We start from the raw sequence: 25,446 nt of genomic DNA, 5'->3' as shown, positions 1-25,446 counted from the left end.
ATTAATCATGATTAATCACCATTCGAACTATGTCCAAAATATGCCATTTATTTATGTATATTGTTGTGGGAATGGAAAGATAAATGAAAGCAGGCGGATATATCCATTTAACATACAGTATGTATGTTTATTATAAAAAAATTCTGCGTGTCAAAATGAAAGACAACCCACACACCTATCAATCATCAAACCGTGGGGTCTTAATTCATTACGTGTTGATTTCTATCAACGGGGGAGTACTTCAGGAAAGTCGACAGAGGGGGGGGGGGCTAGTGGAGTACTTGACCACAGAGTGTGAACGTTGTGATCAGCTGTTTTAGCGCAGTTCTCCAGTGATGGGGGGAGTCTCCCTCCGCAGCCGGTTGGCGTAGTTTTGGCACAGTTCCGTTGTACAGACCGACGTTAACAGCAGCCCTGTCTGTGCACACGGAGACCGACTCTGTCGTCCGGTGATCTAACCGCCTTCTGGAAAAGCTTCACAAGTACGTCGGTACGCAAATGCGCTTTGTGACACAAGTGACGGTACGCATTTCAGATTACGCACATAACCTGCGTACCAGTTATGTGCACCCCTGTACCAGAGCCATATTATTACTATTATATGGCTCTGCCCTGTACTACAGCAAGAGTATTCTCCGTCGGGACTTCCTGCAACAACACCACGCCGTTATCAAAGATGTTCTATTGAGAAGACGATCACTACGTGACAAAAGTTTTCAAAACCGTGGCTACTAGGGATGTGCATCTCCATCACTGAGGCCGATGCGATGCGCATCTCGATACGTTGCCACGATACGATACATTTGAAACACCAGGCGATGCGATACGATACGATTCACCCCTGTTGCGATACAGTTCGATACGATTTGATTCAACATTATGCGATTCGGTGCGATACGATGCGATTCAACACGATGCAAAAATAATGATACTTCAATATGGTACGACAGAGGATTTTTGTTTTATTCCTTATATGCAGCAAATCATACATTAACAAAAAAGTGCTTTACATATTTGGTACTGCACATCCCATCATGCCGTTTATCTTTTTACCTTTAAAAGCTCTCCAGAGTAGGCTACAGTACAATTGTATAACACCTCACAGTTAAACAATGTAAGGATGCATTGCCCATGATTAACAATGTGCAAATAACAGCTACCAGCCTGATGTGCTTAACACTCATAGGCTGACTCACCAGTGAGCAGAAAGCAGTGGTTTCTATATGAACAATAAAGAATACAAATAACCTCTTTCACAAACAGGTATTTCATAACTGCTTACAGTAAGGAAGACATTTAAATTATTATTGGCCGTCACAGGCTGCTGTAAACTAAACACCTCTCTCTGATAGAACATCTCACTGAGTGATTGAACTTGTCTAACTTTCAGGTTTCTCTTTTCAGCCGCAGACCCCACGTCGCCGCTTTATGTGCGTCGCTAAGTTCCTCGTACTACTTGTGTACTTTAAAGTGGCTCGGCATCGTTAACAATTTGCGAGCGATTGTTCAAGTTGACCGTCTGTAGTATATAGTGCCGTGCACATATACCATCAGGACGTTACTGATGGGGTGCAGGCCGGCTGCGGAGTGATACTGTGTGTATGCAAGCCCGCATCTGGACGGATCTATGTATCATGGCTGTAGACCTGTTGAGTAATAAAGATACCTCATACAAAGGTCTACGGATACCTTATCACTCTCCATGACCTGCGGTCAACTATATAGCATAAAGGACTATGACACCATCTTCCTTGAACAATCCAAAATGTTGCCAAACGTTTAATTTGTAGGTATTTTTCGGTGCGCTGTGTTTCTCTTTCTCCTCAACTTCTGTGTGTGTTAATAACTGAGACTCTCGGCCTCCGTAGTGGCGAAGCAAATATCAAAGATCGTCTCTGCTGAGTGTTGACAAGATGAGGGGATTTTATATGAATGAATCGGTTTTTTACCGATTCAAAGACGCTACGCAATCGATGCATCGCGAGTTCAACCCGGTTCAACCCAAACTGTAGCCGATGTGCACTCTTTCAACCGGTGCACACGCATCTTGAACGTTTATGCCGGTGCACCGATGCGAATCGGTGAATCTTAACATCTCTAGTGGCTACTGAAATCAATCTTACTAACTGCTGTCTGTGCAATTTACTCCGCGAGTTGGCAGACTTTATTTTGCTTGCTTTAACATCATTTTTCATGGTGGGGCTAAGCCATTTCTTGGTATGGGTGTAGCCTACCCCAGCCATACCCTGGCGCTGCCACTGGTGGCACGTATGGGGCGGGCCATTCTGCACATGCGTTAAATGCGTTAAATATTTTAACACAATTAATTCAAAAAATTAATTACCGCCGTTAACGCGATAATTTTGACAGCACTAATATATATATATATATGTAGCTCGCATAAAATCCCCGTTTTTTTTTTTGCTTTGTATGTCCGGGGCGGGGGAGATTCATGTGATTGGTTGTTCGTCGCGTTGCTCGCAAAAAAACCCGAAGCTTTCAGACACACCCACCACCAAGATTTTCAAGATTTTTTTCAAAGCTGCTGTGTGGACAAAGTTGCAGTTAGTGCAAAGTTGCAGTACTCTGAGCAGCACAGCTGGAGTTGATGATCAACTGAGTAGAAATTAGCTGAAAAAACACTCATTCTGCTTTAAAGTCACTGGTGGCAGCAGCACAGAACAGGGTGGGAGAGTTTCTCTTGGGTCGAACATGCTTTGTGTTAAATTAATTAAGCTACACCCCCAGGCTATTTGTACATCCAGAAGCCCCACTCCCTGGGTCGTGGCGGTGGATTGGCTGTTATCCACCGAGCTGGCATCCTGGTTAAAGAACTCCCAGTACCTACTACCACCTCATTTGAGTGTGTTGTCTTCAAACTGGCTGGGTCTGCTCCGCTCCAGGTTGCCCTCATTTACCGCCCACCTAAAGCTTCCCCTACCTTCCTGTCTGAGCTGTCTGAGTTACTCACCTCTTTCTGCTCCATGTCTCCATCAACTCTCCTGCTCGGTGATTTTAACATCCACGTGGACTCCAGTAACTGCACATTTGCTGCTGAATTCCTCTCACTTTTGGACTGCTTCAGCATCAAGCAACATGTCCAGGGCCCCACCCACATCAAAGGCCACACGCTGGATCTGGTGTGCTCTACCGGTTCTCCGCCCCCCGACCTACAGCGCCTCGACCTGGCTGTATCTGACCATCACGCCATCCTCTTCACTGTTCCGGTCTCCCTGCCCAGGCAGCATCCTAAACGCACCATTATGTTTAGGAACATTAAGACTGTGAGTGCACCGGCCCTATCCGACCTGATAGCTACCCACATGGCCTCGGGTCCCTCCGACACCACCGTGGACGGCCTGGTAGCCCACTACAACACTGCCTTATCCCTCAGTCTCAACTCTCTCGCCCCCATTAAAACCCGGACTGTTTCCTTCACCCGCCCTGCCCCCTGGTTCACCACCGAACTCTGCCGTTTGAAGGCCTCTGGTCGCCAGCTGGAGAGGTTCTCCAAAAAAATTGGCCTCACAGTCCACCTCCTGGCCTTTCGTGACCATATCAAAACGTATAAGGAAGCTCTCTCCCATGCCAAGACTCACTACTACTCCCGTCTGATTGGTGCTCAGCAAAGCAACCCCAGAAGACTGTTCTCCACCATCAACCGCCTACTACGGCCCCCTGACGCCCCCCAGTCCTCAGGGGCTCCCGATCTGTGCTCCAAATTCCTCGACTTCTTCCAGGCGAAAGTCGAGGCCATCCATCAGCAGCTCCTGGTGACTGGCCCTTCCCCCCTACCTGCACCTCAGCCACCTGGTAACGCACCCCAAGCGCCGCGCCTCTCCCACTCCAACCTCTCCTCCTTCTCCCCTGTGGATGCTCTCCAAGTGGCCAAACTGGTCAGCTCGGCCAAGACCTCCACCTGCTCCCTGGACCCCATGCCCACAGCCCTGGTCAAGGACTGCCTACCCACCCTCTGTCCCTACATGGTGGTCATCATCAACGCTTCTCTGGCTCCTGGTATAGTCCCCACCAGCTTCAAAATGGCCTCAGTCACCCCCATACTCAAAAAACCTGGCCTGGACCCCGACGACCTCCAGAACCACCGGCCGATCTCCAACCTTCCCTTCCTCAGCAAAACTCTGGAAAGAGTGGTCGCTGGCCAACTCCATCTGTACATGTCCAACCATGAGCTCTATGAGCCCTTCCAATCCGGCTTCAGACAACAACACAGCACTGAGACCGCCCTCATCAAGATCACCAACGATCTCCTCATTGCTGCTGACTCTGGCCGCCTCAGCATCCTCATCCTCCTGGACCTCTCTGCAGCATTTGACACCATCTCTCACAACATCCTCCTCACCCGCCTCTCAGACCTCCTAGGTGTCACTGGTTTGTCACCATCCGCTTGGACTACTGCAATGGTGTCCTGTTCGGGGTTCCCAACAAAACCCTGGACAGGCTCCAGTATGTCCAAAACTGTGTTGTTAGGGTACTCACGCACACAAAGCCGTGGCAGCACATCACTCCCACCCTCATCCACCTACACTGGTTGCCGGTCAAGTCCCGCATATCCTACAAAGTCCTCCTCCTGACCTACAAGTCCCTCCATGCCCTTGCCCCCCAGTACCTATCGGACATCCTTCACCCACATGCCCCACCCTGGAACCTGCGGTCCTCAGACTCTGGCCTGCTTACCACCCCCCGCACCAAACTGCGAACCTTCGGGGACAGAGCCTTCAGTGTGGCAGCCCCCACCCTCTGGAACGCTCTCCCTGCGGAGATTCGCAACATCCCCACACTTGACGCCTTCAAAAGAGCCCTCATGTCCCATCTGTTTGCCAAGGCTTTCGGCCCCTAAATCGATCTGTTGTTTTGTCTGTCTGACCTTTGTTTTGTTATGTTTGTTTTTGCCCTATTACTTGTAAAGCGACCTTGGGTCCCTTGAAAGGCGCTATATAAATCCAAGCTATTATTATTATTAAAAGCCAGAGAGACAGTGTTGATTTAGGAGAGCTTAAGACAGATGGGGACCGCTGTAGCGTTTAAGTCCAAGGTTCAATAGAGATGTTCAGTTTCTTCTTGGAGTGGAGCTCTGATCGTGTATCCTGCTTTCTACCCTCTAGGACTATTTATCACGGAGTCGTGATGGTTCACAAACAAGTTCCTTCCAAGGCAAACTGCAATCAGGGAAGGCGAACAGCTGATTAAAATCACAACAGCACATGTTTGATGAAAAGTGAAGGGCAAGGATTAGGGATAAAAAAAAATGCATGCATAACATCGTTCACTTTGGAAAAGTCTTATTTAAAGATGATGCCTCTGTTTTTAGAATGTGAACATTTCCGATTTTATCTCCTTTTAAGTTGCCTGAAATGTATTTGAATTAGTGTATTTTGGGTTGTTTCACTGTGATGTGATTCCTCTCTTTACTGTGATGTAGGAAAATGGTTCAGGGTGCCTGGACACGGTGGGAGCTGTGGTGGTCGACTCGGAGGGGAACGTAGCTGCGGCGGTGTCCAGTGGGGGTCTGGCCATGAAACATCCGGGCAGGGTGGGCCAGGTACGCTCCATCTCCTCCTTTTCTTTCATGTCTTTACACAGAACAAATAATATAATATAATTTACAAGCCTAAAACAAGCCTTTATTGGAGAGGCATGTCATTATTTCAATGTGTCTTATTTAAGATGAATATTATAGTACAATATTGTAGAAATACTTTTTAATAAATATACCATTATGAAGAGTGTGGCAAATTATAATGATATGCTGCATGCAATAATAGGTTTTTCCCTGCTTTCATTACGTCACGTCATTAATCAATATTTAACTTAACTGATATATGTGATAAGGTTAACCAGAAACCCAGTGGGAAAAATTACTCTTTCTACAGGTATTTTAACCTTTTAGCTCATTAAATACCCAGACAATGTATTAAAGATGCAGTCTTACTGTTCTTAAAACCTGTTTTGTGCAAGCAGTCATTTTTACACAAACAGCCTGCCTGCCTGTCTGTCTGTCTGTCTGTCTGTCTGTCTGTCTGTCTGTCTGTCTGTCTCTCTGTCTGTCTGTCTCTCTGTCTCTCTGTCTGTCTGTCTCTCTGTCTGTCTTTAAATCTTCTTCTACACCATTTAATCAAATGCATCAATCTGTTCCATGAGGCGAAAGAGTGACACAAGTCAAGAATGCTTTCAAGTGTTCAAAAGCACATGCCAATGAAAAGATGGTTCCTGCCAGATGTGTGAACGGGGAATAACAACTCCATTAAACAACAATGAGCCAGGACTGTGTGTTTTTGCCTTTTTAATACAGATAGTGAAAATTAGGATTTGACCCACATCAGAGAAATGTCACTCTGATTGTCCTCATCAACATGTCTTAATTCAAACTCAACAATTACCATTAAATATATTTCTGTGTTGCGACTCATTTACTTTGAGGCAGCTACAGCAAGGTTTGAGTTAGCATGAACAACAACTTAACAATGGAGACACAAGTGTGAATGAATCATATGTACTGCCTTCACCTCATTGACACTATTACTGTTGAAAAAACCTGAAGCTCAGAGCAATAGAGTCATGAGTATGGCATGTTGGAAATGATGTGGAAATGTAAATTAGGCTGAATTAACCACCCCAGCCTGTATTTTACAAGGTTTACATTTATACATTCGGCTATGAGCTTGCCTTACTCATAGTTCTAATTTGAGAATAAATAATTTTTCAGCACTTCAAAGAGAAAGACAATTGTTATAACTTTTACAACTCCCCTTCATCTAAAATGTATTTATTTCCTCTCTTTTCTCTCTCAGGCCGCTCATTATGGATGTGGCTGCTGGGCTGAAAATGCCTTTAATAACCCTTACTCTACAGCAGTGAGTACCTCAGGTATACCACAGCACATTCTCTACAACCTACTTTGCAGTCGTGTGTGTAACTTTTCCTCTCACCGTTATTGTTTACCACATGCCTGCCTTTTGTTTTGGAGATAATATGAATCAGAAACACATATTTATTGGACGTGAGCCCCGTATTTAGCCTCGGTGAGTCAAACTTCAAAAAGCCTTATAATACTTTCCGATGACCTCCAGCCATTCCTGCTGAGTGACTCTCATCAGTCACTTCCTCAGCTGATTGAGTCATCATTCTCCACTCTCCATTCGTCAGCTGCGTGCCAGGTGCATTGCACAGCTCTTGGGATTTGCAATGACATTTGACATGGGACACCTGCTGTAGATATGATAGGCAGAACCTCTGGGAGTGCAGCAGAAACACGATACGTTTGCAAACTTCAAGCGTAATTATCTAGCCTTGGATCATAACTTGGCTGGTCTAAATGAGTGGTATCATCCTTGGAAATTAAATCAGTTACAAGTTGCTTATGAGAAGCATATGCAGTATGTGCTGTGTCTCAAGTCAATCTTTTAATGTGTTTGTTCTTAACCTTTGCAAAAAAAGCCCCCCAAAGTAAATATTGCCATGTGTTTAATATTTAGGACAAAAAGGGCTTTTTATTTTGTTTCTATTTGTGTTATGGTATCTTTATAACATCACATGCAAAAGGGATTCATCCTTAATTCTACCAATCTATGGAGCTTTAACTAGGAGATCAGAATCTAATTTAAACACCACCATTTTTAAAACTCCTGCAAGAGGAGAAAAAGGAAGATGAAGGTGGTTGTTTTTGTTAACAGAGTTAAAATCCGAATGATATGGTTCCGAAAGCAGTAATCCAAGTTTAACCGATAAGAATTATGTAAGAAAAGTTATGTTAACGTTTCAAAATAACTATCTGTTGAGAGAGCTATGACTATATAGCACTCGGGACTAAGTGAGAAAATGTGTTTCTGTGGGATTCCACTTGACAACCTCTCTAGTGAAAATGTGTTTTGCTACTGTTGGCAGCAAGGGCCTAGTGAATTTTGGAATTTAAAAGGATTCAGCCTTTACAAGTCAGCATGTTAAACTTATAAAGAAACGTTTCATTTCTAGACCAATATTCCATTTCAAAACAAGTTGCAATATTTTTGAACCTATTAACAACCGTGCCTTAGTGTTTCTCAAAAATGAGAGTGCATGCATTCGCTAAAAAGCAACATTTCTGGTTGTAAGCTCTATGGTTTTGAAGGTGAGGTACAGAAGCCATAATAGCCCGCTTCCTGAAGATGTGTAGACGTCTGTGACATACTGTAGCTTCTGGGGAACATTTAGACCTTTTTGATGTGGATATGTAGCCTAATGCATTTCAGTGCAGACGAGCTGATTTGATCAGACAGGCTGAAGCTTGACTCATATGCACTTGGAGCGCTGAGATGCCCAGCGTTTTGCACCGCTAAAGCTTGTCTGAATATATTATAACCGGCAATCAGCGAGAAATGTGGGATAGAGTAACAACAATAGTGAGCCACAAAAACAAATATTTGCACTCTATTCTGTAATCATAGCTACAGCCCTGAGACCAAACGTATTATCTGCTATCTTGGCCCAGAAAACATTCTCTCTGTTAGTTCTGAAAATGTCTGGCACATTAAATAGGGCCCTATAATGCTAACTTTCAGGTTTCATAATTGTATTCTGTGGCTCTACTGCGACATGTTTAAATGCTTTAATGTTCAGAAAGGTCTGCTGCAGCACCTCTTTTCACCCTCTGTCTGAAACCAGTCTGCTCTGTTAGCTGGGCAGCTGTGTTGTAGTTGGTCAAACATCCGCCCCTTTACCAATTGCATACAATGCGTTGGAGTACTAGCAAATGGAAGCGCAAGTGATGTCACTATGTCGCGTTAGTAAACATAGGACTACAATCCTGGCGTTTTAGGCAGGGGGGGAATGTGAGTGAGATAAACTTGTGTGATGTGATTCTAGCCTTTGCAGACCTTTTACATGCACAAAAACCTATATAAAACACTACAGGAAAGAGAATACCCCAAAAAGCATAATAGGGCCTCTTTAACTGAGACCTAACATTAAAACAAAACACACTTTATAAATGCATTAGAATCCCGATCATTTTTTACTATCTTAATAGTGATTTTCAATATTTTCTGTGCATTTACAATGATGACAGTTTTGTACCAAAGGTCTCTCAATTGTAATCTTCTACTTAATTTGAGAAATCCCATTAATCCTGTAATCACATTGAACAAGCCGTTAAAGCCGGCCACTAATAGTCTACTGTACATCAATTATCCCAGCAGATGAAGTGTAGATGTTTGCTCTCTGTGTGTAATTCTACCTCCATCCTGTCCTCCTATATTGTGGCTTTCCTTTGATGTTACTTACACACAAAAAAGCTTCCCTTATGGGTATGGAGAACATAATGTGTGTTCCAGTACAACACCTGTTTTTAATTTCCTAACATGAAAGGCATTTCCATCAAAAGAAACAGAAAAACAATCCTTTTTCATTCTGACTGGAGGAGCCCGGTCCTCACCCTGTACTGTATGTCAGTCTCTCTTTCCTTCACCTCAACACCACTTCGCCTTGCCACCTCCTCCATTTTAGTGTGTTCTGTAGTATGCGCCTCATGTGGGTCATTGTTTTATATGTGTTGACTGCTTGGCCCGGGCTTAGCTTTGCTGCGGGCCATGAGAGAACCGCTCAAGCACTTCACTATTTACTCTTGCTGCTGTTGGCTGTCACACAGTGTGTCTCCGACTGTTGGCCTCTTTTCTTTTGACATTTCTCTTCAGTTGAGGTGCTGCTTCAGTCTTGGCATTTTGCTGCATTTCCATAATGTCCTGTTCTCCTGGGACAGAGCAGTTTATGGTAAACACAGCACAGAAAAACAGTACCTGGCCAATCCGACGTTCTGCTCTCGTATAAACTGAACTTCAAATTGCTCCAGGCATCTGGTCTCCACAGTTACCAACCTGCATTGAGTTTTGTTGTAGTTACCTGATATTTATGAGGCCTTCATTTGTCTTTACAGAAACAACAATATTATATTCCTCCGTCTTTATGGGTTTTTGCGGGAGCTTTTGCCAGATGTGTTTTGTTTGCACTTTTAGATTTCTGAAGTGCGGGCAGACAGACAAGATTATATTGTAGGTATAGAACGTTTATCTGTTTTTGTCTAAACAAAGTATTAAGTAGCAAATATCCAACATGTAAAAAAGAACACCTGCCATGTTTTAATGTAAGGTAAGGAGGGGGATTCATTTGTACAGGCTGACCATGTTTTGATATTTCCAAGTTTGCTTTAATACTCAAACAAAGCTTTCTTAGTTTCCCTGGACTATTTGTATACCGCATGCAGCATAACTACAGAGCATACAGATTCATGTCCTAGTACATCCTCCTGTCACCTCTTTTTTTTATTATGCAGCTTTGTCTGCTTGGACTGTAAGAAAAAATGTGTTGCAACCTTAAGAGATAGAATTCTTACTTTTGTATTTTGCATGCAGGCAGTCCCTTATATCTACCTACACATGGTTAATGTCTTAGTCTCTCGGGGCTCTAATACAAGTCTTGTCTAGCCTCAACCTTTAAAAAATATATATTTTTCAAGTTTGGCCATTTAAGCCTTAGTAATCATCTTACAAAGTTACATTTAATGGTAAGATGTACATTTAAAAAACAAAAAATATAAAATTGATGACTACATATAGAAAGGTTATGTATGTTTCATGTGTGCCTTGACGTACTGCAGTTATACAGTGAGTTTACAGAAGTGGAATTAATACTGGGTGGCTGCTGTTTCAAATTCCCACACCAGCTGGGAATCCTGGAAGAGAAACTTGATGGGAAACACAAACCCTCCTTCAGCAATTACTGTCAGTCTGCCCTTGAGCAAGGCAGTTTTACTTGGCAGCCCCTGTGTGCTGTCATCTTTACCTGAAATATGAAAGCCAATAAAGATGTCATGCTGCTGAGAAGATAATAAATGGACTGCAGTAGTACTACATTATTTGGGAATCTTTTTAAATGTGTAGTATCTTCCATTATATGTTGGAAACATTTTCCATATCTCTGAAAGTAAACGTGTGCATTTCTTATTGAAGGCATGCATGCTAGCAACAAAGAAATTAGTTAATGATAAGGGATTTAACTGTGTCTGTGTCTTTTGCCAGGCTGTGGAGAGCATCTGATTCGCACCATGCTGGCACGGGAATGCTCTGCTGCCTTGCAGTCTGAAGATGCCCACAAAGCACTGCTGGAGACTATGCAAAACAAATTCATCAGTGAGTCACACATATGTATACACTACTTTCCATACACATATTTGTAAGCTAAGAATGTGTTTGCAAAAAAACATAATTATGCACAGAGGGAGATCTGCATCTAACAGATATTTCACAACACCAAGAATGGAAATAATGACATTAGACGAGACGGTTTTTGATTTATGGATATTTTACACTGTCTAAACAGGGCCACGAAGGACAGATGACATCCAAAGATGGTTTGGAAAACATAAATTGTTTTGTTGAAAGTTCATGTGAAGTTTTCTCAGAAGTGGTCAGTTTTAAGAAATTCTTGTTAACTGTGTTAGGCTCGCCTGTGAATGACCACCGTTAGAGCTCAGAGAAAACAGAGCAGAGGAAGAAAGAACATGTGGAAACATGTGGTGGTTTCTGCCTTGTTTTGGCCCCCTTTAGAAGTCCGTCTCTGTTTGGCTTTGTCATGGACATCTGTAACACCCAGACGTTTGGACGGGCTGGATCAAGTCAATTTGAAGTTAATTCTCCTGCTGTTTCCTTTCAAGATGCACATTAAGTCAAACAAAGCTCCATAATTCCTGCCTGCACTGATGGCAGTGTCTGTGGTGTGGAGGCCTCTCACTCAACTTCCAGGATAAATTTGTCTTCATTTCAAAATAGAATATCTTCAACGGCAACACTTTCAGTTTTTTTTAGATATTTTTGTCTTTACAATACCTCTCATTCTGTACATACACAAGCTAACAAGTATCCACACTCAAGAATAGCTAAATCAAGCTGGGTTCTTTTCTTTTTGTAAAATAATTCAAATGCTCTCATGTTTACAGCATGCAAAGATGTCCGAGTTATGTGTAACAAAACTCATTTAAGAGCCTTTTTGTGAATGTCGTCCAAGCTACACTCAAAAGTTTTATAGAGTGAAAGAAACATTACGACATGGAACCAAAATTAGCGTGAAATGCAAAAAAGAAACAACAGGCAGGCACAACATTTTTTCCATCCAATGCACACATTGTTCCTTTTACTGTGTGGAGACGATTCAATTCATGCTGTAGCTGCTTTCTCTTTGTTCTTTTATAAAACTAAGCACTTTTTGTTTTATATTACCCCTCAATTATCAGCTAATCCAAGTTTTTTTTATATATACAAAACACCTCATTCAAGTTTTCCTCTTCTTAAATGTAATTGGGAAGAAAGAGAGGTTCTTATTCTACATTCATACATTTGTCTTTTCTCCAAGGTCTTCATGTAGCTGGGTGATTTCTTTAAATGAATTATGGTACAGTGTATGCAGTGTGGGAAAACATACACTACTTGTCATTATCTGCTTAAACAAATGGAGTGGCATATTTGATATTGTTAAATAAAATAAATACAGCCGAATAATTGCTTTCAGTTGTTTAACTTGGCCAGTAAGACAAACAACACTAAAATGGAAGGAATTTGTTCTCATAGATCACCTTAATTGGATTAAAATGGCTGTGTTTTGTCTAGTTTTTTTCACGTGTTATCCTTGCTTGGTTGTGTTAGGGTGGAGAGTTAAAGTATACAAGAGAAACTGTTGATTGAGGAGTAAGTTGTCATTTTTAACATTAATGTTTATGTGGTTTCTTTGTGTCCAGGCTCACCCTTCCTGGCCGGTGAGGATCGTGTGTTGGGTGGAGTAATTGTCCTGCGCTGCTGCAGATGTGTGGAATCTCCGCCATCTCAAAATATTCAGGGTATATTGGGTGAGACATAACTCATTTCAACAATGATCGAGCTCAAACCTCCACCCTGCAGCTTGTGGTATGCAGATATTTGGCTGTTAATATTTAAAAATCCATCATCAGATTTGACGTGAGGAGGGGGGGGGGGATTAGGCACTGTGGCTTTCCTGGCGGGTGGTCTGTGTTTTAACTCACACAATCAGGCTCTGGTTTCACACCCTTCATCTCAGATTCAAACAGACCTCCCACTATGGAATCAACAGCTAATCTTCTTCAAGTGAAGGCCTTTTGAACGCTGCCCAGTTTGGCTGATTGTATTTCAGGATCTAATTTCTCTACCTGGAGCTTCTGAACCTTTCAACAATCATTGAATCTGACTTAATCAGAAGGTCGTCCAGAGTTACGGCCACATCATTAACTACTGGGTTGTAATGTTGCCCTTTTTGTGGTCATTTCAACATGTGTAGCAAACCGTCAGCTCCAAAGAAACCAGTGGATGAGTTCAAGTTCACCGACAAAAGTAAAGCAGATGTTTCTCCAATGTAGAAAGGGAAATCTTAATGACAAATCAATCATGATGGTAAATAACTAGAGAAGCGCTATACTGATTAAACTTGATGTCGGACAGAATAATAAAATGCTCCAAAGTACAACTTACTTAGTGTGGATACCCTCAGATTACTGTGGAAAGTGAAGGGCTCCGTGTTGATTTACAAGCATAAACAGTATGTCAACCACATCGTTGGGTGCTGTAATTTCTTCTCACAACTCAGAAGTTTTACCTTCCTCTGCAGTTATGTCACAACTGCAAGTCATATATTTTCACGATGATGAACCGACTTTATCGCAGTTTCGCACACAGTCTCCTTCCAAACCTTTTACTGGCAGAAGAAAATGCTCTTGATTTTAGTATATTTTGTGAAATTGAACTTGTGTTTTGTAAGAGTTTGTCCTCTCCCCTAGCCTCACTCTTTCCCTTGCTTTTCTTATTTATATATTTGTTCATTTTTAAAATGTTTGTTTTCCTGTTCTAATCATCCTTTGCTTTGTGTTTTCACAGTGGAGTTCCTATGGAGTCACACCACAGAGAGCATGTGTGTTGGCTACATGTCTGCCCAAGATAGCAAGGCGAAGGTGAGCGTCACAATTAGCTTGACAAGCTAAATTAATTGGAATGTTTGAGTTCATGGGGACAGCTTGGTTGGAAACAAGTATGTTATAAACTTGGTTCCTGACACAAAGTAGGGTGTTGCAGCTTATATGATGGGCCTGGTATTCTTTTGACTTACAACTAAGCTGTCTCTGTTCCTTCAATTCACCTGCATGAGCCAGTCGTCCTACTTTTTGCTAACACAAATCTGCATTTTTCCTCACCATTTATATCAAAGTCTTGAGAAACTGCAGGTTTTGAACATGTTGACATCACTGTTGACTTGGGGGAGAGTCAAAGTGAGAAGATACACGATAGACAGGTTAATGCTTTCTTCACCAGACACCACTGCCCATTCCTAAGCAGTAGCTAGTATAGCAACAGGTACATACTCCCTCATCAGCTTCCCTTCATACACTGAAGCTTTTTAGTCACTGGATGGCACAACCAATCCAAGGCCACCCCAAGTCACTGTGGCGTGGGTAGGGACTTTGCCTCTGCTCCACCTGTGCCTACTGTCATGTTGGTATGCTGTAGGTTTTGGATTATGGTACTAAATATTTGCAGAACTCTTTCAATTATACGTAACATTTATAGTCTTGTAGAAAAAAGATAAATAGTTCTAGAATATATTAGGCTACCTATGTGTTGGCTGGTCCCTTACTTTCTAAAAATAATTAGCATAGCCACTTGGCACATAGAAGTGTTATTTGAATCAGTCAATGTGGCTTCTTTAGCAACACGGCTTGATGCTCTGGCCCTTTGGCTGTAAATGGAGCCTCGGCCCTGACTGATTTGTTTGGCAGTATCTCTGTCACTCTGCATAAAGAGAGGGCACTGTTGTTCCTGCTGGGTTCAGATTTCAAAGTGTTTGCCCTCTGTGCCGCCTCCCCCGCCCCCTCACCAGCCCTTTCCTCCGTCCCCCTCTCTGCCCCTACCTGGTCCTAAAGTACTTTAATGTTTACTGAAAGTCATGCACCACGGGGAATATCAGTATCAATCTGCATATTTGTCAGATGTGCCCTGTGTATTGGGATTTGAGGTGGAATGTGAGCAAGCTCCCCTTTCACGCCTGTGCCAACATCAAGAGGTGAGCAGAACAGTTTACTGTGCACTGTGCAGGGGCGCTTCAACCACCAAACCAATTTTATTTACGTTGCTAGAAAATTAGTATTTCATTGGAAGTTAAGCAGGCATGAGCAGGGGTGTGGTATTTCTGGTGGCACTACTGTCATGAGACATGCAACAAATCAATGATTGACAGTGAAATGTGCAGAAGTGCAGTTGTATCTATGTGCTGTTTATAAAAATGAATTCCAATTGAATGTGCAAGGGATTACATTTACTGTCCTTGGACTCGTGATATAGTGAAATTAACTAGGTGATAGGAGAAGTTGGTCACCTATATACTAGAAATTGTGGACTTTAAATAGTCAAGTAAAGAAAGAATACATTATTTATTCTCCCAATGTTCCACGAAACTTTCTTTTTACTACAGTGGTTCAAGCTGCACCTCCATATATTAGAAAACAGTGTGAAGAACTACAGAGGAGCAGAAAAGCACACTTAAGCACTTGCATTCAAACTGCAGAAACATCCTCAGTCTGGCACCCCACATGCATTAATGTAAGCACTTTCTGCATGAAAAACTGTGTTCAGTGGATGAAGATCCAGGAGTATCCTCTTGTCAGCAGTGGTTTCTGGATCTCCTGGAACAAGGTATCCACTTCCTCTCAGCGGGGCACTGGTGACACGGTGATATTGGAGAGTGAAGTCGAGATACACAGCTGCTCCACCAAACCTCACACTGCTCTACCAAGCTCCCATGAGCCTCCGTGGCTCTCGTCATCAGCATACCAGAGAAGCTGGCTGTTCTGTCCTTCACGCCTCCTCACTGGGTGCAAACAAGCTTTTTACCCGTTTGTCCCCCAGCTGAGCCCAGAGTTGGCCCCCGCTCCCTGCCAAAATATCTTCCATTGAGGGGATTCAATAAGAGAGCATCTGTTTTCTCTCCAATCTGGTGAGCCAGAGATGGAAACCCATAATGCGACTAGGCTCCAGTCATGATATCTGTTGTTTGTTAACTCACTCTAGGAATTGATCTGAATACTATGGAGGAGGCCCAGGAGGTGGCACCTGCATGTCCATGGCATTGATGACAGATTCATAGACAGTCTTCCTCAGTGTATAAGGGATGCCAAACCAGCAGTGTAAAACTAATTCTTCCAACAGGGACTTCCTTGACTGTGTTTGGCCAAAAATATGTGCCGATGAAAACGATCCAAAGAGGACAGTTCCCCTTGAACTCTTAATGCGTTGCTTGACAATTATTCTTGGTTATACACATGACATTTTCTGTGCTCAGTGTTGCAGAGATTGAATTTAGAGCTGGAGCCATCCACTGCCTCATTTGCTATTCCTCAGACATTCCTCCCATTCCTGTGAGCATCCCACTGGGCGTTTCTAACCAGCCAGAGTCCATCTTCCACTGCCTCACCGTGATAAGAACATGAAAGGGCTGATGCACAGTAGCAGGACAGAAGTCAGGCTGGTTTAATATTGTACATCCACCTTTGCTTGACAGCGTTTCAATTCTCAGATTTGTACATGTATAATTCTTTGGACAAAAAAACGTTCCATAAACCCAGGAAACAGTAAACTTGAGTCCAAAATGTGTTGGATGTCAGACCAGTTCTTTCAGACACTTTACTGGCAGTTCTTCTGAGCCTTTTATTACTTCTCAATCAGATACCGTTTAGGGAAAGTTGAGTATGTATTATAATCTTTTTGACGTTACATTGTAAAATCGCCATGAAGCACAAGTGCTGCAGAGAGCGAGAGAGAGAGAGCATCTGGTTTCATTCAAACGCTCACCTGTGTTTGCACTGGACGGCACATCAGAACACCGAGCCACGTTTTATAAAACTACACAAAGCTGCGCGAGTGGGCTAGTGGCGGTGCTTCTGAAACAGTTAGACTTTTGTTTTATTGTTTTTCATGATTGGACAGATGAAAGAGAAGTGTAGGATCCACAGCCCCGCCGCCATGGCTCAGATCCCTCGACCAGGACATTATTACCACTATAAAGATAGCTGAAACTGAAAGGCCAAAGAAAATCAAAGGGCATGCGACGCAGCCTCCTGGTTATTGTCTGCTTTGTGTAATACGTGACAAATGTGTTTTACTATGGTGCATTTTCTTTTTACTATCATTCGCGTTGAGAATAAATAGAATATGATTGTTTTTTTCTTTTAAAAAGAGAAGAATGTGAAAACCACAACACTAGAATAGCGGCATAGTGAAAGAGACACATTTATCCTCTGCTGTGGTGTTAATGTGTGGCTCCGCCAGCTCCTAAACACATATCACCAAAGAATGTTGTTTTTCCTCTAACGGATACAATGGAGCTGTGTTTTCCACGTTATATTTTGACTCAGTCGTCGGCCTGTCATGTGGTAACATCAGTCAATGAGTTTGCAGTTGACATCTGACTCACTAGGTTTGCGTGTCTTCATATGGAGGTCATCTATCATATTATACATTTATTTTCTATTATTTTCTCCTGGCTTTCTTTTTACATTACAATATTTCAGTTCAATAGTAAATTGGAGTTAAGATTCGGTAAATTGCAGTGGCGAACCGTGTCTATCACAACTGGACCTTCTGTAGACACACACACACCCCCCCCTCCGCGGCATTATAATGGCCGTCTCTTCACTGAATTGTCGTCTTGAAAAGGGTACTCACAACAATTCCGCAACAACTTCATCTTCACCTGTGGCACTTGTCATTTCAACGTTAAAAACAATAAAACGGCATGAATTGCTTCGTCGCATTCAACTAGATCCTCTGTCTCGAGCCAGTTAACTAGCGGGCCTTCTAGAATACCCTGGAACCGAGGGGAACTCTGAAAGAATACGCCCATTGGCTACAAATCAATATATGATTGGTTGATCAAACTGTCAGTCCAAACATACGCTCTCATTCAGTGCAACGGCCAGGGCATTCGATCAAGGATGTAGAACACCTTGGTTGAAGGATATTCTACCCAGAGACCCAGAACAAGATCTGATTGGTTGCTTTCTTTTCTAACACAAAACCACTGAAATGCGTAGAGCATGGTCCGAGAAGGACAAACAAATCAACGTAACACTGTAATATTACAGACCAACAACACTTGTTGTGTTATTCTCATTTATTCCTTTTTATATACATTTTATTTATATAATTAATTTGTTTGTTTTATCTGAGTGTTCCAGGGTATTCTCTGAATACCTTGAAGGCCCTGACGGTTCGCCACTGGTAAATTGTAAAGGAGATGTTTAGATGTTAATCCGACCCACCAACAGACGACGTTAAAATCTGTAAAAATCTGAATTTTATAAGTTCGATTGAATTTGAGATTTCTTTTTTAATTTTGTATTGGTCAATTTATTGAACATGTCAGAAATAAAACAAACAACAATAATAATAATTATTATTATTATAACAAAGAGAAGCAAAAAAAACTAAAACTTTCAAGGTACAAAAAAACAATATCTCTTTGGCTACCATCACTCATTGAAATAAGCAAAAACATGTCTTTCAGGTAATGACCAGCCAAAGTTCTAATTAGTAGTCTTCTGTGTTGTTTTGCAAATGGTTAAAGAATCACCAAGAATATAATGAAAAGTGTTACTATTGCGTGTCCCCTGCAGACTAATGAACAAGTATAAAGAGTAAAGGTGCAAGATTATTACTCCTATGTGTTTACACGTAAGGCCTCAGCATTATTTGTGTGATGTTGGCCCACTTGATGTCACAGAAGTGTTGGGACATCTGTTGTGTGTTGCCGGAGCACTGCTCATCCTCACCTCTGTGTGTCTCGCAACCTGTAAACTTCTGAAATAGCGTGGCGGCTTGTGAATGGCACGCGATGCTCTTAGCACTGCGGTGGTGTAATTACTCTCTTGTTTGGTTTAGTAAGCCGTCTTTCTCTTACTGCTAGTCACTCAAGTTGAACGGTTTTTCCCAGACGGAAATAAAAAATGAAGGTCTTAACATATGCTGCAGGGTTACGCGCAGGGGTGAGGGTTAGGGCACATTTGGTGTCAAGTTTTCCTGCAAAATAAATGAAGTCATACAGCTAAGCGCTAATTGTGCCCAGTAGTGTATTTTCAGCTGTGTATTCAATGTGGTTGGAATTTAAAAGAACGTTGCAAAGCTCCGTCCCTCTGACATGCAAACATCGTAAGGAAAACATTTGACATGTCACCATCAGTTGATGAAGTCTCAGCTATGGACCTTCAGTCAAGACCGTTTAAACAAGGCCTCCTTTAACCTCATTTTTAGAAGATGAAGGGGAGAGGATGAACCCAGAAATGGGTTCTGGAGGCGTAATAGCCCCTGAGAGTGGTGCCATGTGTGCTTGGCCTTGTCTGGCTGATGTCCCATTGTAGTGACAGTTGCCCTCGGGGTGCCAGGGGGCCATAGTCCAAGCCTACACAAAAAGAAGCCCTGTGGAGATGAAGGCTCCTGCCACTGGAAGAGTAATGTCAGGCCAATTCAGAGGCCTGGTAAATGAGTGGCTGGACTCTTCTTCTCCCAAAGCTGGAGCCAGCGTTGCCCTCTGTGGAGAGAGGAAGGAGGATGATGGCCATTATTGGCTCAAAGAGAGTTGGCCACCTTTGATCCCCCTGTTGAAGCATCACTCCCGTCTTCACAGCTGTGTTTGCCCCTTTCCTACTCCTCTCTGCTCGAGCAAAGAAACACTAGCAGTCTGTTCCATTCATCCACTTGCTCTGTCTCTCTATAAATACTCACTCGGCATCTTCAGACTTTAGGGGTATATGCCCATTATGCAAGAGTACTAGTCCTATGTGTGTTCAATACACCAAATATATTAGCTGTGTTGAATGTATCACCCTTTTAAATGGAACGGGGCTGAAACAGAGGGGTTTATGGGATGCTACAATGCATGAACTGTTTGGTATTTAGAGCCAAACACTTCAGAGACATGTTTTGTATATCTGAGACATATAATATATTGATGACAAAGAGTATAGTAGGGGACCTTTCAGTTGCTATTATTGTCCTATTTACTGGAATCCAAGAGTTCAACAGCCTGTTAGCGTTTCCTTACCCTATGAAGTCTTTCCCTGTATGTAAATCTTTCCTTTGGTAATCTTCTCATTGTGTTTGTTTTTGATGCCTGCAGACACACATATCCAGACTGCCACCTGGGACCGTTCCTGGACAGTGCTTGGCCATCGAAGGTGGTGTGTGTCGACTGAGCGTGGCGGAGTGAGACGCATTTGCCCTCCTTCTGGGCTTTGTGAGCAATACTCCAACACAAAACCCTTCCACCCAACACACACACACACACACACACACACACACACACACACACACACACACACACACACACACACACACACACACACACACACACACACACACACACACACACACCGCCCTCACCTCCCCACCACCTTTGTGATGCCAGAAGTAATATGCTTTAGTGTTTTAACAGGTGCCGAGGGAGGAGGGAGGGTGTTAGCTTCTACTTAGTGCACTTACAGGACTTCCTTTTGCCACTGTCTGCCTCCAGCATGTTCTCTATACAACTTCCCCACACACTCCACAGTGTCTCCTGGATTAGACTTGATGCACCATTGCCTTGATGCATTTTTTCTTACTGTTACTCTTACCTACTCCTTTTTTCCTTTTGTACATAAGTTATGGTTTAGGAAAACAGGGTGGATGTTCATGTTGTTTTGTAACGCTGAACAGATGTGACTTTTTCAAGCATTTAGGAATTTAAAAAGCAAGACCTTATTTTATTCCAATGCCCCTTGTGGAATATCTTCCACTCGAGGTTATTGTTGAGTGAAGCGTTTATAGCTGTGAGTTTAAAGCAATTTACAATGTTAACACATACACATGTACTTCCATGTACACATATCATTATTAATCCTCCAACATACTGTCAAATGTAGCATAATGTGCATCTTAGTCAATGATGAATTGTATAACTATTTCAGCCATAGAATACTTTTATTGTTTTACAATGTGAATACTTAGCTAATGCATGATGCAAAATGTACAGAAGGCCTCTCTGACATGTGTAAAGTTAGAAAGAAGGGGGAAGCTATGCACTTCCAGAATGATGTTGACACATACAAAGTGCTCAGGTAGCTGCATTTGATCCCACCTCGAAACATGACTGTTAGACATCATTTAAAAAAAATGGCAATTTGTAGTCACATCGACAGAGACGTATTTTCTTGCTAAAAAATATCCTTAAAAAGTCATTTATGTATAAAAACCCATGAGTTGAGAATAGTACTTGACAGAAGTAAGGGTCTAGATTTCTGATAACCAGTGCCTCTGGTTTTGCTCAACAAAAAACATAATCAAGCTTGTTTATTCTTTACTTGAAAATGCAACTAATATAAAATGGTATAAGCTATGCTAACATGTGCACAGCTCTCTACAGTGCTCAACAAGTAAATAAAATCTATGTTGCTACAATTTCTGTGTCTATCTTTGTCTTTGAAAATCCACAATACGAGACAGAGTCCGTCAACCTTTCCAGAAAAAGAAAGCAGTTTGCGTAAACAGACAGAATAAACGTCATGATCAGATTTGTGGACTGCTAAAACATTTATAGTCTGGGATTAAATTACATGTTTGACAGGAACTGGAGTGGGAAAGAATTCTGCAGAAGGACGTGTGAGCATGCAGGAACATTTCAACATGAGTCTGTATTTGTTAAATATGTGTGTTGTGATTCCCTCCCACACAGACAAACTACATGTTCCGTTTCTGAGCCTCAGTTTTTTTCTGGATTACATAAACAACATTTCCATCCTCCACTGTTTCTCTCAAAAATACTTTTTTTCTTCTGATTTGATTGATTCCTCAAAGAGGCTCTTATTGGAAAGGGCAGTTATTTATATCAATTGTATCAGTCTTTCTAGAGCAAGAGTATATCCAGCTGCCGGCTCTGGACCGTGGCCACTAGTGTCTGCGAGGAATGTGCAATAGAGATGTTCAAGAAGATAAATATATGCACCGTTTGAAGAGGGAGAGATGCCTCCCTGTCAGTGCTCCATGCCTGGTTTTGGGAAAGGACCACGTGATGATGCCGCTTTGCCTCTCAGGTGTAAGATGTCACAGTCGGTTGACATCACTGACCTGCAAAATGTATCTGACCGGTCAGGAGCAGCAGCAGAGGGATGATAGGGTTGCTGCTGCACATGTTTGTTTTTGTTCCACAGCCCCCTGACCCCTGGGTTGCTCCTGATCTAAAAAAAAAAAAAAAAGGGTAGGTTACCTTGCCCCTCACCCACACTCACGCCATCCTCCATTAGCTTGATCATGTGTTATTACAGAGCCCTCTCTTTTCATCAGGGCTAATCTGCGTTGCTGGGAGACCCTCTGCCCCATTCAGTGCAGAACCTTCTCCTTCAAACATCATCCCTCTCTGTCCCCGATCCCCTCAGCTTTGAAAAAGGATCCTGGGTCTTTGAAAAAGGGACGGGGTCCTGAACCATTCAAGGTGTATCCAATGCCTCGCGCTCAGCAAGGCTCTTAAATGCAAAACAGACGGTGGAGCTAATAAAGATCAAAGGCAGCAGCCTCGCCCGCCAGGCCTGCTGTCGCACTGAATCACGACTATGCAGCTTCCATGTTGTTCTGATCCCCTCTACCCCCCTCCCTCACCACAGAAGCGCAAACAATCCCTCTCTACACGTTACAGTGTCAGTGTCAACAACACACTAAGGGTAAATAAGCAAAACAGTGTATGGGTGGGGCTGACTTTGCCAAACCGAGCAAGAAGATTCAGAACTCAGAAATCTCTCACCTTGAGACAATGCATTTGAGTGAAACTGATTTACTTCTGGGGACACATGAGCATATACAATGTGGTGGTACATATTAGTCATAGCTCAATTTAAATCATGACTGAATATAATAACTCTTTTATGAGGGGGCCAAGCAGATTTGAATTCCCCCCCTCCGTTTGTCCTCATTTGTTTGTCCACACCACAGCTTTGCGTGTGGATATATTAGCGGATGTGTGTTATTTTAGCTTTTATTTCAACTGGTGTAGAAGAAACGAGCCATGGACAGGTGATAATTAAGGGGAAGTTAATTGCATGGTCAAAGTGGATTAGAGTTATGCGCTTTGTGAGAGTATCTCAGCGATTTAAGACACCCTGCCTTCTCAGATGCTTCACAGCTACTTGACCCGTTTGTTCAGCTGTGCACCCCTCTGCTGCAAAAATCCACTCCTCCCCTGTCTCAATGTGCAAAGGTGCGTGCCTATGGCAGGCAGATCGCCAGCAGCCCCATCCCAGTTTTACCAATATGACGTTGGGGGTGAACGTGGAGAGGGAGCATAGATGTATAATAAGAACTGAAAATAAGAGGGAGGGACAGAGTGGTTAGATAAGCAACCTCCAGGTCCAGGTCAGCTATTCCAGATTAGAAGAGCAAAGAAAAACCTTTTAATTAGGTTTGCCGTGCAGTAAGAGCCCTGCGGTATTGCGGCCCAGACACTTCCTGCATTGTGCTACACCACCCAAAAAGGAGTCAGCACGAGGGAGCGGGTGAAAGAAAGTGAGAGAGAGAGAGAGGCTAAAAATGGCACCGCCACATCTGCACCACACCACAAAACAAAAGTCAAGACATGCCTGATTGCCACCATGCACCGCGGTTTCTTACCTAGAAGCCCTACAGTGAGCTCCAGTGTGGACAATAATACCACCTGGACTTGTTTTATTTGAATGTTTTCAGCTGAGCTTTCCTTTCATTCATTCCCACTTTAACACCTCCACTGCTTTTTTTTTAACTTCCTGCAGCCAGGCCCGTCAAACTCTATCTCAAACTGCGCAAGTACATTGGACATCATTTCCTTCTCATAACAAAAATAGAGGCAAAATACCAACAATCATATCTTGGTGATGCTTAATGAGCCCTTTGGGATCCTTGACAAAATACCACTAATATGGTGCTTTGCATCCTTTGAAACATGCCAGAGTAGAGTCCCGGAAATAGTAACACAAAAGCGAGGCCTCACTGACGCACCACAACCAACAAGTTTTCTCTGCACTCGCTTGTCTGACTCTACAGTCTCTCATACACGTTCCCACCAAATTACACTGTAATGAATCTATATCCCTACCTTCGCAATGGCACAGTAGGGAGATGACAAGTGAGGACGGTGTATGAGTAATTGCCTGCTCTCGAGACACGTGGAACCTGTCTGGAGAAGAGATACCATGGGCGGAGGGAAAGGGGGGGGGAGTGGTGGAGGTATGTCATCAATTTTAGCTTGGCCCTAATGCTTTAGAATATAGACGAACACCTCGCTTTGATCTTCATGGCCTGTGCTGCAGACGGTCCGCAAAGATAACCATCCACGTCAGTTACTGTAATCTTAGCCTTGAACTATGCTTTTACTGGAGAGAGGGACTTAAAAAGAGAGCTTTACACACTGAGTGATATCACAGAGTTTATCTACGTTTTAAAAGAACATATCTGTGTGATTTACAGTGAGGGTTTGAGTGCAGGTTGTTGCTAAAAGGCTGATTTTTAGATAAATGGAACGAAAGACGCGCATGGAGGAGTTTTGTATGAATAGGGAAGCGACTAGGCGGTTGCAAGCAGTGCTTCTGGGGTGTGGAACGTGCTGGGGCCTGCTGCGTTATAAAGACAAGCCCTGCACCCGGCCAGCTGTGCCGTACACAAGACTGCAGGAATGAGGGCACCATGAATGGCTTTCTCTGTGTGACAATGACTGCAGCACTCAGCGGAGAGGGAATGGTCAGAGGTCCTTGCTACCGACAGGCAGCAGTGTGTGTGTGTGTGTGTGTGTGTGTGTGTGTGTGTGTGTGTGTGTGTGTGTGTGTGTGTGTGTGTGTGTGTGTGTGTGTGTGTGTGTGTGTGTGTGTGTGTGTGTGTGTGTGTGTGTGTGTGTGTGTGTGTGTGTGTGTGTGTGTGTGTGTGTGTGTGGATACACTGAAAAAAATTACCCAGGAATGTGAGGATACATGCCAAAGACAAAGAATTTGAGTCGCATTCAAGGGAACATTACCCTCCTCACCCTCTTAAGAAATATCACAATCCCATCAAAAGACCTGGCCTCAGAGCCACACTGGATGGAACTAATGGAAGTCTTGTGCACTGGCTTAAGCCCGTGGAGGAGTTTGATCGATGAGATTTTTCATGCAGATGAATTTTCCTTCGACAGTAGGAGAGAAACCCAATAGCAGCTGATTAAACCTTGAATCGTGTTAATGTACAAGCTACAAGTGATATTTTCCATGAAGATCATACACGCAGAGATTTGTTTTTCTAGCAACACATTCATTGGGTTTTTCAAATTTATTTAAAGATTTATATCTCAAAAAATCCTTCCATACAGTTGAATTTACACATTCTT

General features: G+C 42.8%; 1 protein-coding gene across 2 annotated transcripts in view; it reads left to right on the top strand.

The window, feature by feature from the left end:
• The window catches only part of tasp1 (taspase, threonine aspartase, 1), a 33,503-nt gene extending 11,976 nt beyond the window's left edge, over positions 1-21,527 (top strand). For both annotated transcript variants that reach the window (XM_034101056.2, XM_034101055.2), the window contains 6 exons: positions 5,441-5,560; positions 6,810-6,885; positions 11,067-11,177; positions 12,779-12,886; positions 13,926-13,999; positions 20,212-21,527. In XM_034101056.2, coding sequence (XP_033956947.1) covers positions 5,441-5,560; positions 6,810-6,885; positions 11,067-11,177; positions 12,779-12,886; positions 13,926-13,999; positions 20,212-20,301 — 579 coding nt within the window. In that variant the 3' untranslated portion in view covers positions 20,302-21,527. The remainder of the gene's footprint in view (positions 1-5,440; positions 5,561-6,809; positions 6,886-11,066; positions 11,178-12,778; positions 12,887-13,925; positions 14,000-20,211) is intronic.
• The last annotated feature ends 3,919 nt before the right edge of the window (positions 21,528-25,446 follow it).

Source organism: Pseudochaenichthys georgianus, chromosome 15, assembly GCF_902827115.2.
Source record: "Pseudochaenichthys georgianus chromosome 15, fPseGeo1.2, whole genome shotgun sequence".
NCBI classification, from domain to species: domain Eukaryota; kingdom Metazoa; phylum Chordata; class Actinopteri; order Perciformes; family Channichthyidae; genus Pseudochaenichthys; species Pseudochaenichthys georgianus.
Note: the sequence above shows the minus strand (reverse complement) of the source record. Positions and strands in the feature narration are given on the sequence as shown.